We start from the raw sequence: 13,751 nt of genomic DNA, 5'->3' as shown, positions 1-13,751 counted from the left end.
GCTCGAAGGTAGAAAAGAAAAACAACCCTTGCACCAATGGCACAGTGGGGCTCAAACCGCGGTCTGCTGGGATCCTGCCCAGTATTCTACCACTGAGCTACACAATTTTTTTCATCGTATTTTTTTCCAACAGTTTCCAACAGCTGGCTACACCGGTGCTTTTGACTTGTTGTCACGCTTGCCTTAAGCAGGCTTGATTTCGGGAAAGCAATCGCGTTAATACGACTTATAAAGCGTTTTACAACAGCGAAAGAACAACCAGTCGTCGCACAATGCAAATAGCGTAACGAGCGGGCCGTTCAATGCTCCAAACTATCACAAAAACTTGGTCTTGTTCCCCTCTTAACTGTGGCGCATACCCACTTCAGCCATAGTTCCTCATCGTCGTCAGCCACTGCATGGACAATTGGCACGAAATTCCTAGGAAGTGTTTTGCAGATGCCACGCTTTTCATAAGAATGACAAAAAATAGCATAGCGGAGGCCTGTCTACTACCTAAAAGTTTATTAATAATGCCCTAGTCGGTACCAAGAAAACGTGCTTGCAGTAATTACCCGAAGAGTGTTTTGAAAAGGCTCTGATAGGCCGCTGTTATAGCTTTTGCTATGACGGACTGCTCCTACCGAGCAGGTATGGCGCTTTTTGATTTAATGACTATTCACTATTTATTTCAAGCATAAGTGTTCACAGACGTTATGCGCAAGTTCACATGGAAGTTCACAGTCACGTGGAAGTGTTCACACAAGTTATACGCAGGTTCATGGCTCCCACTATGAGAGACACTTGTTCGAAGATCCGGACAAGCTGGCATCACTGCTGCTCAAGCCGGTAGTTCCAGGAAATTATCATGTCGTGAGTAAAGAGTTTTAAGTTACACGCTGTTTCCCCAAGTAGCCCTCATTTTGGGCACTGCTAAGTAGATGTGTTCGAAATACCTCGAAATCCTCACTGTTAGCCTGTATCTTGTACAAGCATGCAAGCGCACACAGAGGACTTGACCTCCCTTCTCCTACTACCCTACCGAAACAAACTGCTGGCTATACATCCGTACATGACAATTTGTTTATACAAGACAGAATCGACAAAGAGCTCATGTAATATTTACACTGGGGAAAGTTCTTGTTATTGCCATTTTTCAGAAATCAACAAATAGATCAACAAAACAAGAAATAAACAAAAAGTCAGCAAGTGGAACAAGTTCAATGCTGTAAAATATGCCATGCAACAACTGGGACAGGAAAACCGCTCTTTATTTTTCAGACAGGCATGGTGAATCACACTCACAGAATTGAACCTTGTGAGAATTGGGAACGCACATCACAGAAAAGACTGGCGCACCGAATATCACTAATCCACGTCGAAACTGGGATTTATGATGTCGTGAATGATGTCGGTAAGCTGCAAGCTTTCTGCTGACTGCACCCTTCCTCCCGGCTTAGTATGTATGTATGTATGTATGTATGTATGTATGTATGTATGTATGTATGTATGTATGTATGTATGTATGTATGTATGTATGTATGTATGTATGTATGTATGTATGTATGTATGTATGTATGTATGTATGTATGTATGTGTGTATGTATGTGTGTATGTATGTATGTATGTATGTATGTATGTATGTATGTATGTATGCTGATTGATTGATTTGTGGGGTTTAACGTCCTAAAATCACCATTTGATTATGAGAGACGCCGTAGTGGAGGACGTCGGAAATTTTGACCACCTGGGGTTCTTTAACGTGCACCGTAATCTGAGTACACTTGTATGTATGTATGTATGTATGTATGTATGTATGTATGTATGTATGTATGTATGTATGTATGTATGTATGTATGTATGTATGTATGTATGTATGTATGTATGTATGTATGCTACCTTACCTCACATAACGATCACATGCTTTTAAAACGTGACCCCAAAACAATTGAAAAAAGGTCCACTCTGTGGCTCAAGCAACTAAACGCCAAAAAAAAAGTAAATTCATGCACGTGTCGCTGAAACACTCTCATGCCCTACACCTACTCTTTGCATTCTCTTTTTATTGAGCTGGTTCATCCATACGGGTACCTCGGGGTTACCATCATTAGCAAGCTCAAATGGTTCGAACATATTCATAATCTGGTAGCCACAATTAACATATCTCTGGGATCTATTAGACGGTCCCTATCATCATCACCGCCTTTGATCCAAAAACTCGCATACGACACATTTACACGCACTAAACTGGAAGTCGCATCGGCCATTTGGAACCCACATCAAGCGTACCTTGTTGACCTACTTGAAGCTGTCCAAAACCACGCAGCCCGTTTTATTAAAACCCCGTACGACCGTCGGCTAAGTGTCACAAATATAAAATCATCAGTCGACATTAAATTGTTAGCACTTCGCAAAAAAACCTCTCGCTTATGCCTCTTTCATAAGCTCTATTGTAACTTTCCACACCTACGTGACATGTTTCTTCTCCCACCAAACCGCACTTAACGCCACCTGTCCCGCTCCCTCAGTCTTTAAAAAATTCAAGGCTCTACCAATTCGGACAACAACTCCTTCTTGCCAATAGCCATTGCAGAATGGAATAGTTTACGTGACAGTGTTGTGATTGTACATCAACCCATCAAATTTTGAAACAAGTTTATTGAGTGCTGATGCGTAATTAATTGAGATCTTTGTGTAATTGTGTTTTCATCTTGAGCGCAATATCCTTTACGTGCATTTTGATTATTTCATTGTAAATTTTATTTCTTTTTTTGCTTTCTTAATGACTGTTTGAATTTTTTTCTCTTGTGTATGCTAGCTCCCCCCTTGCGTAATACCCCAACAGGGGCCTTTAAGGGTAAATAAGTGATGATGATTATGTATGTATGTATGTATGTATGTATGTATGTATGTATGTATGTATGTATGTATGTATGTATGTATGTATGTATGTATCACTGCCGAGATCAATGACTTTATCACAGAACTGTGTGTGAGCCACTAGGTATGTGTCTTACTTTCTGTACGAAGAAGGACACCAATTTGTAACATTTCAAAGTACCTGAATACATGGACACATGGGCTGTTGAAGGAGAGCTCAGGAAATCTCTTCCCATGACAATTTATTGGAGTTGTGTTTCTTCGATGCTTCTTGCGTGGGCCCGATACTAGAAAAACTGGAGAAATAGCAAAATACTTTGCAAGGTGCACCACCGCATATCCAGGAAGTAAATGATGGTGAATGTTCGAAGCGCGGGTATCACTTAACCTCTTTGAATCACTTAGAGGAAACGTGTCAAACCTTCCTGTGCGTTTAAAACGGGTAAGTGATAACGTTTGGGTGGGTAGCAGTAGCAGTGCGTAACGCCTTCGGCATTTGGCAGCTGCTTCCCGCACTCTCGCCGCCTCCGTGTTCGCTAGCCGGCACTGCCATGCCGCTGCAGCTTCGCGGGTCTTCAACTCCGGGTCAGTTTGCCGGCGCTGCCTTTATGCCGCAACTTCCCGAGCCTGCAACTTTGGTTCCGCTTGTCTGCGTTGCCGTGTTGCAGCAGCTCTGAAAGCCCTCAAATACGCATGCAGTTTTGTTGATGGTGATGACAAATGCACAACCATGGCTCATATCATTGCTGCGGAGTTGCCAATCCAGAATCGGAATGAATTCGGAATCATTTCACATTTTTGCGGCCCCGGAATTGAAGGGCGACAATACTTGGAGAAATGTAATTAAGCGCATTTTGCATGGAATAGAACGGGGATGAAATTACGTCCTTTTCCGAGAATTGAGTATAATCGACCACGTTCGCTACATTTCGTATGTTTCGTAAATCTCCTAGCCTTACTTCGTATAACAGTTCAATGTGTTGCTATCGCATTCATCGCTATGGCCTTATGTCGAACAGTGACATTTTTGCTGGTTAAAATACTAGCAATGTTCTTTTGTTGAATAGAATGAATATTTGTTTCAAATCAAGCATTTTGCAATTCTTTGGCTATTTAGGAAAATGTTACATTGTCATTTTAGCTCTGCTTTGAGAATAGCTGCCTTATTATTCGTAAACAAGTTCAAGGACAATTTGCTTCGATTGTGTTTTGAAATTCGCTATCGCGCACTGCTAGCCACTTGAAATTTATGAAGTAGTCGCGCACTTCTGGTCCCTTGAAAAACATAAGGGTCGTTTTTGGCCATTCTGCATGCCAGTAATATATTCACTCTTGTCCTTTTCAGAAAACCAGTTGGAAAATGAATCACGTAATCCAGAAATTGGTACGTCTCCGGACTAATATAACCCTGCCTTGAATAAATATAGCTGAGAAGTAACAGACAACAATCCGAGGAAAGTATAGGAGTTGTTACAAGAAGTAATAGTAAAGTAAATTTTAAGACTGAAAAGTGGTCGAAAAGCAGTCGAAAAGTCTCGGTCCCTGCGGCTGGCAGGGACCGAACCTGCGACCTTCGAAAAACGGGTTCACTGCTCTACCAAATGAGCTTCAGTAATGGTCGTCTTCCCGTCTAGTTTATGATGTGCTTTGAAACCTGAGAGTACTTGTCAGCATTACTAATAGTTATGACAAGTATGGAGCACTCTTTTCCTGTCTGTTGTCTTCTCGTAGCACGTGATCTTATCACAAACTGGCAGCTTAGAAATAAATTTTTTTCTATTTCACCTGAAGGCACCAAATCGTGGAAAGAACTGAGCAGGTTTCAAAAAGTGTGAGAAGCCTAAAAGCTGTGAAGGCAGACTTCTGAATAGGGGAAAAATCGAATGTATGCGTTGAGGAACAAGGAAGACAGCGTCATAACCAATCTGGATAGGATAGTGGAGATGGCGGAGAATTTCTACAGAGAGCTGTACAGAAGTCAAAAGAACCAGGATAATATGTGAGAAACAATAATGGATCAGATGAGTTCGACATCCTACCAGTAAAGACAGGGGAAGTAAGGACAACCTTAGATGGAATGCAAAGAGGCACATCTACTGGTGAGGATAAGGTAACAATGGACCTTCTGAAAGATGGCGGAGAAGTTGTGAAACTAGAGATAGGAAAAAATCGGATGTATGCACTGAGGGACAAGGAAGGCAAATTAACTAGCAACAAGAATAGGGCAGTTAAAATAGCGGAGGAGGTTTAGAGAGATCTGTACAGTAGTCGGGACAACCACGACCTTATTACAAGAACTTGCAGTAACCCAGATGACATCCCACCAGCAATGGTAGAAGTGAGAAAAGTTTTGAAGGGAATGTTAAGAGGCCAAGTTGCTGGTGAGGATCAGGTAACATCAGATCGGCTGAAAGATGGAGGATAGATTGTGTTAGAAAAACTAGCTACCTTATATAAACAGTGTCTCTTGACAGAAAGGGTGCCCGAATCTTGGAAGAATGCCATCATCTTAATCCATAAGAAAACAGACGTCAAAGATTTCAAATATTACAGGCAGATCAGCTTATTATCCATTCTCTACAAACCATTTACAAAAAATAGCGAATAGAGCTAGGGTGATTTTAGAGTTAAAGCAACCAAAGGACCAAGCAGGATTTCGTACCGGCTATTTCGCAATGGACCATATTCATACAATCAATCAGGTAATAAAGAAATGTGCAGAATACAACCAACTTATACATAGCTTTCATAGATTACGAGAAGGCGTTTAACTCAGTCGAGACATCAGCAGTAAAGTAGGCACTACAAAATCAGGGCATCGAAGAACTCTACCTAAACGTACTGGAAGAAATCTACAAATGATTCACAGCCACCGTAGTTCTCCTCTAAGAAGGTGACAGAATACCAATAAATTATGGTGTAAGACAGGGAGACATGATCTTTTCGATGCTATTCACGGCGTGTTCACATGAGGTATTCAGGACCCTATAGACTGGCAATAGTTAGGGATAGGGGTTAATGGAGAGTATTTTAGTAACCGGTGATTCAATGGTGACATTGCCTTGATGAGTAACTCAGAGGACGAACTAGAGTTTATCATTGTTAAACTGCTCACAGAAATCAGAAAAGTAGGCCTGAAAATTCATCATCATCATCATCATAATCATAATCATCCTGACTACGTCCACTGCAGGAAAAAAGCCTCTGCCATGAATCACCACTCGACTCGGTCCTGTGCTTGCTGCTGCCATTATGTAACCGCGAACTTCCTAATCTCATCTGCCCACCTGACTTACTGTCTCCCCCTAACCCGTTTGCTTTCTCTGAAAATCCGGTTAGTTATGCTTAATGACCAGCTGTTATTCTGCCTACGCACTACATGCCCGGCCCATGTCGATTTCTTCTTCTAGATTTGAACTATGATATCCTTAAACCCCGTTTGTTCCCTAATCCACTCTGCTCTCTTCGTGTCTCTTAAGGTTACACCTACCATGTTTTTTTCTATTGCTCGCTGCGTCATCCTCAATTTAGGCTGAACCCTATTTGTGTGTCTCCAAGTTTCTGCTCCATAGCTAAGTACCGTCAAGATACAGCTGTTATATACCTTCCTCTTAAGGGATAGTGGCAATCTACCTGTCATAAATTGAGAGTGCTTGCCAAATGTGCTCCACCTCGTTCCTATTCTTCTAGTTACTTCAATCTCGTGGTTCGGCTCGGTTATTACCTGCCATATGTAAACATAGTCATTTACAACTCGAAGTGCACTATTACCTATCTCGAAGCACTGCTCTCTTCCGAGGTGGTTGCACATTACTTTCGTTTTCTGCTGATTAATTTTAAGACCCACCTTTCTGCTCTCCTTGCCTAACTCCGTAATCATGAGTTGCGATTCGTCCCCTGAGTTACTCTGCAATGCAATATCATCGGCAAAGCGTAGGTTACTAAGGTACTCTCCATTAACTCTTATCCCTACCTGCTCCCATTTTAGGCTTCTGAAAACCTCTTGTAAACACGCGGTAAACAGCATTGGGGAGATTGTGCCCCCCTGCCTTACACCGTTCTTGATTTGCATTCTGTTGCTTTCTTTATGAAGCATCAAGGTAGCAGTTGATCCCATGTAGATTTCTCGCATTGTGTTTATATATACTTCATCGACGCTCTGATTCCGCAGAGTCTGCAGGACGGCTGATATTTCTACTCAATCAAACGCCTTCTCGTAATCTATGAAGGCTATGTAGGTTACGAGAAGGCGTTTGATTCAGTAGAAATATCAGCCGTCATGCTGAAAATTAATATGCGCAAAACTAAAGTAATGTGCAATAGTCTCGGCAGAAACACCACTTTGCGATGCGTGGAGAGACATTGTAAGTTGAAGGAATATGTCTACTAAGGACAGGTAGTAACAGTAGAGCCGAAGCATAATAGGTAAATAACCAGGAAAATAAGGATGGGGTAGATTACATTCGGCAAGCATTCTCAAGCCATGAATGGTCATGTGTCATTAATACTCAAGAGGAAGGTATATAACAGCTGCATGTTGCTAGTCTTTACTACTTACGGAGCAGAAACCTGGAGGCTTACAAAGAGGAATCAGCTTAAATTGAGGACGACGCAGCGAGCGATAGAAAGAAAAATGATAGGTGTTCCTTATGAGACAAGAGGAGAGCAGATTGGGTCAAGGAACAAATCGGGGTTAAGGATATCATAGTTGAAATGAAGAAAAAGAAATGTACATGAGTCGGACACGTAGCACGTAGGCAGGATAACCGGTGGTCATTAAGGGTAACTGGCAGGATTCCTATAGAAGGCAAACGCACGAAGGGGAGACAAAAAATCAGGTGGGCCGTTCATATTAAATAGTTTGCGGTTATAACGTGGTAATTGAAAGCGCTAGACCGGGTGGATTGGCAGATCATGGGAGAGGCCTTTGCATTGCAGTGGGCGTAGTCTGGATGATGTAGATGATGATGATGTTGATGATGCATCAAGTCTGCTAGAACAAGACCCTGACTGTGACTGAAGGAGAAAAAGAAAAAAAATCAAGGGCTTGTATTTGTTTTTTTATTTAACAAATTTATTCAGAAAAGAAGGCTTTGATGTCTGTGGAAGTATACGAGATGTGGTTGGAGAATGATCCTTGTCAATCTCTTCTTTACGCTACATTTTTGTTTACAGAAAGTCGTGACCTCCCAGAATCCTATACTGTGGAGACACACTTCATCACCGCTCTAAATCACACCGCGTACTTCGGCAATGAAACGGAAGAGCGCATAGCCTATGCTATGCTCTTTATGCATTCGGTAAGTGAGGACAGGAACGCCCAGCAACTTCAGTGTCGCTGTTGATGAGATTTAAACGGGAGTCAGTACAGAAGCTAAAAGTAGCTAAAGTAGTCAAGCCATCCACTCCTATTGCAATATTTGTACCCAAATTTCAGAGAAGTGGTATTATGTAACAAGTTTTAGTTTTGACAAAGAACTAATGTTATTTTGAATCAGTGATAAAATGGAAATATGTGCACAGTTTTTTCTCTCCTCTTGCTACGTCTTCAAGTCCAACGCTAGTTGCAAATAAGTGAACGAATTGTTTGTTCTGTGCGCCATCGTATAGTCTATGTAGAACATCTTCACTGTCAGGGGCAGAGTAAGATTGGAACATTCCACGCAACCACTCAGTAGAAACGTAAACCATATAATAAAATTTTGCTCGAAGTCATAGGCCAAAAACAATTAGGAAATTATCATAATTCCAGAACACCTTTAGGTTGTGCCTTGGGGTCGAAGATGAAAAGCGCATCTTCATTTTTTCACGGGTTGCTGTTTTTATCAATTTCAATTGAGCACACGTGCTCATGTGAAGTGCATCTGCATTAGAAGTTGGCCCATAGCGTCAAGTTTGTTGGCAGGCTACGTGAACAGCGTGCTAGCCACACGTTTGCCAACCTGCACGCAACGTTGCCAATTTTATCTTTGCCAGAAAGCGCAGCTCAATTTCATCTCTGATTGGAAAGTTATGTGAGTAATTAACACCATGTAAATTTTTTATCTGAATGATGAAACCAAAGACGCCTTCGCGAGTCCCCCACAGTGGGTGAAAGTAAAGCCAGATTGCTCCATTACTTTGTAAAACTAACTAGGTGAACAAGAACGAGACCTTTGTCACTATATCTTAGCAGGTGTGCCGCACGTTGCGTAGAACTATCTGTCTGAGTACCAGGCTGCTTGCGGGCGCTGTGCACGCGCATGCATCGACTGGCACGTCAGAAGAGCTTGAAAACAGAAGGTAGTCCTTAGGCTTGCTCGGAAGTTTAACAGCAAACAATTAGGTAAATGGACCCAAAATGAACCAACATCGAAAGTTAGTGCAGACAGAATGAATCCACCATTCATGCCGACCTAAAAGTTTAGTCGCCTGGCTCAGTCATAAAGCAGTTATATTGGCGTATTGCAGCCACGTACGACTTCTCTGAGTGGCAGTTTCTTTAGTAAACTACACTGTCGTATGTTTGGCATCAAGGAAAAGTGGCGGTGTCATCATCCGAGCAACGCGGGCGCCAGAAACGACACTCTGTGGTTATAGGACCTTCAATTTTTTATCACCTGCCACGCTGGTGTAGTCGTTACGGTGCTCAACTGCTGAAGCGGAGGTCGCAAGATCAAATCAAGATCAAGATCAAGAGCAGCGGCAGCCTCGTTTTCGGTAGAGGCGAAAATGCTTAAAGGGGTAGTGTCACAAAATTTTGGGGCTGAGAGAGCCTGCGGGGTTGATTCTCGTGAACATTCGTATGTCATCTAGAAGATATCAACAGCGAATATAGTCTTGAAAGGTATTTTAAATTCATTTTGAAGTTTGTTCGAGCGACCAACTCCTTAGCGCTGTAGACACCATCGGAGGGGACCCCGAGGTGACCCCCTACTTCCCTCATGTCACCACGCTATTGTCAACAAAACAAGTTATGTTGACTTCATAACCACCTTTTTTTTGCCGCGTTAGTTTTCGCAGTCTATATTTCTCAGCGGCTGGTTGTGAGTGTGTGGCCGTGGCGCACGCTGAGAAAGTGAAGTGTTTGGCGACATTCCAGTCCCGTTTCCTACCCGAAAGGTATTCTTTATGCAGACCGTGCGGAAGTGCGTCACAGTTTGGTGTGCGGACGTGGTCAAGAGCTGCACACTCTATGGCTACTTTTGCACTCTGTTTTTTTGAAAATCTCTCAAACCGAAACTGAAACTGATTGATAGTGAGGGGCCTGTAATCAATTATCTGTCGCGTGCTGCAGCAAACAATGCGTCGTGTCATGACTAACAGGCTCCCAGCAACGCCTTGCAGCAGAAAAACGCGAGGCCAAGGCTTTTGCGTCACTACCCCTTTAAGGCCCATGTACCCTAGATTGAGATGCACACTGAAGAATAGCACAACAGCATACAATTAGCTTTATTGAGGGGTGATTCGGAAAGTCCCTTTACGGGAGAGGCGCCACCACGAGTGACTCCCACGTCGAGACGGTCAGGCCATCCCTGATTACCGTGTCGCTGGCGTTCTGGGGGTCCCGTAACTGCGCAGCGAGGTTGGAGCTGTAGAGCGCTTTCTCCACACTCTGCTTCCGTGGTGAGATGATTGTTGTACCGTAAGAAGAGACACCACATGACCATGCGCTTCAAAGTGCAGAAGGGCTGTCGGAACTGCGAAAATAAGGCAAGGGTGGTCAAAGTTTTGAGAGTCTTTCACTACCACGCCTCTCATATTGTTATCTATGTGCTAGGACGTTGAACATCACATATTATTATTAAACTTTGGAACAACACTTTTCGTTTTTGTCGGCAGAACTACCACATTAAACACACCTGCGGTGCTCTCCTCGATATATTCCTCGATTTTCTTGAGTTCTGGCATGGTCTATCTGTTGTTATGAAAAGTCGTCGGCATTTATGGTTCCCAAGAAGCAGTAATCGTTCTAGTCGTGATGCGGCGGTGAAGTGACAAGAGCACAAACGCAGGCAGTCGACGCCAATGTGCTTTCTCCAGGATTTTCAAATGCATTCAAATGAGGACTCGCATTGTATTTCTTGCAAAGCAGCTTTTCATTAACAAAATTCTCGTCACTTCGGGCCAACAGCATTTTAGTAGAACGTTCAAGATTTTCCAGATGTTCTCGAAGCTTTGCGCAACAATCCCATGACTGGACACCTTGGATATTTCCATATTGCAACAAGCGCCCAAAAGTACAAACACTTAGAAAGGACACATGACGAGCACTCCCTTGTACTTTTTAACGCGATAGCGTTAGAGAGCTCGTGTCGCAGAAATCCCGCCATCGGTGTCAGCCCCGTTGTTTGTGAGCGAAATATAGTCTGTTCGTCTGTGACCAAAAACTCAAGTCACCAAGATCACCGCGGGAGGCCACTACTTGTCCATGTGTGCGAACGATCCCACTGAGAAAGCCAAACATTCGAAGAAAAAAAATAAATGCTCAAGGTCACGAGGCGCGATAGTTTCTCTGCCCTTGCCACGCCTCCCTGCTTAACTTTCAGCGCTTTCGTCGGGACTAGAGAAGAGATAATGCAATGGCAGCGTGTGACAAACCGCTGTAACTCTACCCGCACTGTGGAGTTACAAAAGCAATATTTTGCCAGGCAATAAGATCTTCTAGTGAATTAATTCTATGGTTACTTGAAAAAGTGTTTCAGGGCCCCTTTAACGCATTTGTTCGACAGGTGCCACAACGAAAACGAGCCCACCCGATGATTAGTAGGCGCTTGTGGGAAGCCTTAAACTACGTCGAAAAAGACCGGGATAGTGCAGCCACCGCCGCTAAAAACACACACAAGAACTTTCAAACAGCTCTACAAACAGTCAACTATGTCCATCCAGCAAAAAACATGTCATGCCTTTCTAGAGGCGCTGATCAAGCAAACAGCAAATGCTAGATAATGTGCCGTTATCTCTGAGGCATTGTGAGGCTCTTTATTGCCTCCAAGATGGCGTGCGCACGGGGTGTATCTTGGATGCCTTGCAGCTCTTGCTTTAGATAAAAAAAACTGTATATACCATTCGCGTGCGTGCGCTGATATGATCTGCTGTGTGCGTGTGTGTGTATGTAACACAACATATGAATAAGTAAGCACTTAGTGGTTGAAGAGCGCACTAGAGGCCGAATTTCGCTATCACGTTCAACTCTTAAAGGTGAAGCTTAAGTGACCCCTATTTTTGTACTTTTGGTGCTTTTTTCATTATGAATTCATACCAACATGCCGTACTGGCAATTCTAAATGAATTTTTCCGTGTGCTCGCTAGAATGTATGAGAAGTATTATTTGCCTCGCCTCCCGTGTCACTTACGGTGTCACTTACTACATAACGGCTTACCGAGACCATAGAGACGGAATGCACCACCTACCAGGCACGCCGAAGTTCTCCTGTTCATCAAAGCCCTTCGCCGATCTTTAAAGAAAATAACGTTAGCAACTTTGACTTCTCGAAATAAACGAATCGCCGTAGCCACAGTGTACATCTCCCGCTACACAGAAAAGAGGGCCCTGCCGAACAGAAGTGCCGTCGAGGCAGCGAAATTCTTTCTTCAGTACCTCGTTCTTCATCATTGTGCTGCAGAGGTTCTCGTCACTGGCAGTAGTGGGACCATTACGGCTCACCTAACGTAGCCTATCATAAGATACAGCCATACAAGCCACCTACTACTTATAGATCAATGGCACCACTAAGCGTCCCGTCTAAATAGTAAAGGATACTTCGATGTCTCGGTGCACTTAACTAAGAAGTTGTCCCCGCCAGGAAGCCGTACTCTGAGTGAAACTGGGCATGCATGAAGGTAGGGCACCATGTGCACCCCAAGCTTCTCTCCCTGTGCGCTAGCGAAGTTTAGAACTTTATTCTTGCACTACCTTTTTTAACATACGTTTCTTTCTTCAACATTGTGTGCCTTTGCTGAATAGAGACCATGCTTTTTCATACAAGAGCAAATACACAAGCGCTTTTTTAATTTTAACGTCAACGACACATTGCACGTATAACCATCTTTCTTACGCTCGCAACGCGTGAAATGTCAAACATACCCGCTTGCAAAAGACAAACCATGTCAAACAAACCAGCGTGCACACTAGGGCAAACGGACCCGAACCTAGGTCCGTTCCGTGTCAGCCCAGTGTTCTACAACTTAGCAATGTTGGTCCTCGAAAACCTTACGCGCAAACATCTTATACGAGTAGCATGCCGGGAAAGAACAGCTTTAACATACGCAATATAACGTAATCGCATAGTAAAATAACCAAGCATCACGCAGTACAACCTTTGTAACCAAGCATCACAAAATATAAATTCGATCACGAGTGGGTTGATGGATGCTTCCAACCCATTAAAAGGGGCTCAGCGATACTTCTTGATCGTCTTCAGCCATTGAATCAATTAATAGAGCATTGCGTACTTTGCAAGCGTACTTGTATTAGTAGCGCCAAGAGAGTTTGCAACGTTTTCTAGAAACAGCACTCTTATAGCTTTCACTGCGGCTTTGCTGTGGCTTTCTGCGCAGACCTGGTGTTTTTCTTACTTTGTTTTTTCTTAATATTTTGTGTGACTGTGGTTACAGACATCGGTAGTGGTGGTGGCGGACAACTACAGCAGCCTTACTGCTTTACACTTTTCATAACAGCGTTTGTTGTAAAATCAGTTTGACTGATATATATATACGAAAGGCCCCAGCGGTCACCCTAGGACTGCCACGAACGGCCTCCACTGACCATTTACTTGGCAAGGGAGCTCACATATGGTGGAATAAACGAAGCACTCCCCTCTACAACGAGGTCGACAGACTTGAGCTCTCATGCACAGGACGAGTAGTGCTACGGCATGATATAGAACCACCCTATAAGCGGACGAAGAACA

General features: G+C 43.3%; 1 protein-coding gene across 4 annotated transcripts in view; it reads left to right on the top strand.

Moving 5' to 3' along the window:
* Nucleotides 1–13,751, top strand: part of LOC119159987 (venom metalloproteinase antarease TserMP_A) — a 78,372-nt gene that overhangs the window by 10,866 nt on the left and 53,755 nt on the right. For 2 of the 4 annotated variants that reach the window (XM_075890018.1, XM_075890015.1), the window contains exons 3-6: nt 757–852; nt 1,261–1,393; nt 4,205–4,243; nt 8,035–8,159. In XM_075890018.1, the coding sequence (XP_075746133.1) occupies nt 757–852; nt 1,261–1,393; nt 4,205–4,243; nt 8,035–8,159 (393 nt within the window). The remainder of the gene's footprint in view (nt 1–756; nt 853–1,260; nt 1,394–4,204; nt 4,244–8,034; nt 8,160–13,751) is intronic. The other 2 variants (XM_075890017.1, XM_075890016.1) reach the window with 2 other exon arrangements.

Source organism: Rhipicephalus microplus, chromosome 3 (genome assembly GCF_043290135.1).
Source record: "Rhipicephalus microplus isolate Deutch F79 chromosome 3, USDA_Rmic, whole genome shotgun sequence".
Classification (NCBI taxonomy): Eukaryota; Metazoa; Arthropoda; class Arachnida; order Ixodida; family Ixodidae; genus Rhipicephalus; species Rhipicephalus microplus.
This window is presented reverse-complemented; position numbering and strand designations above follow the sequence as displayed.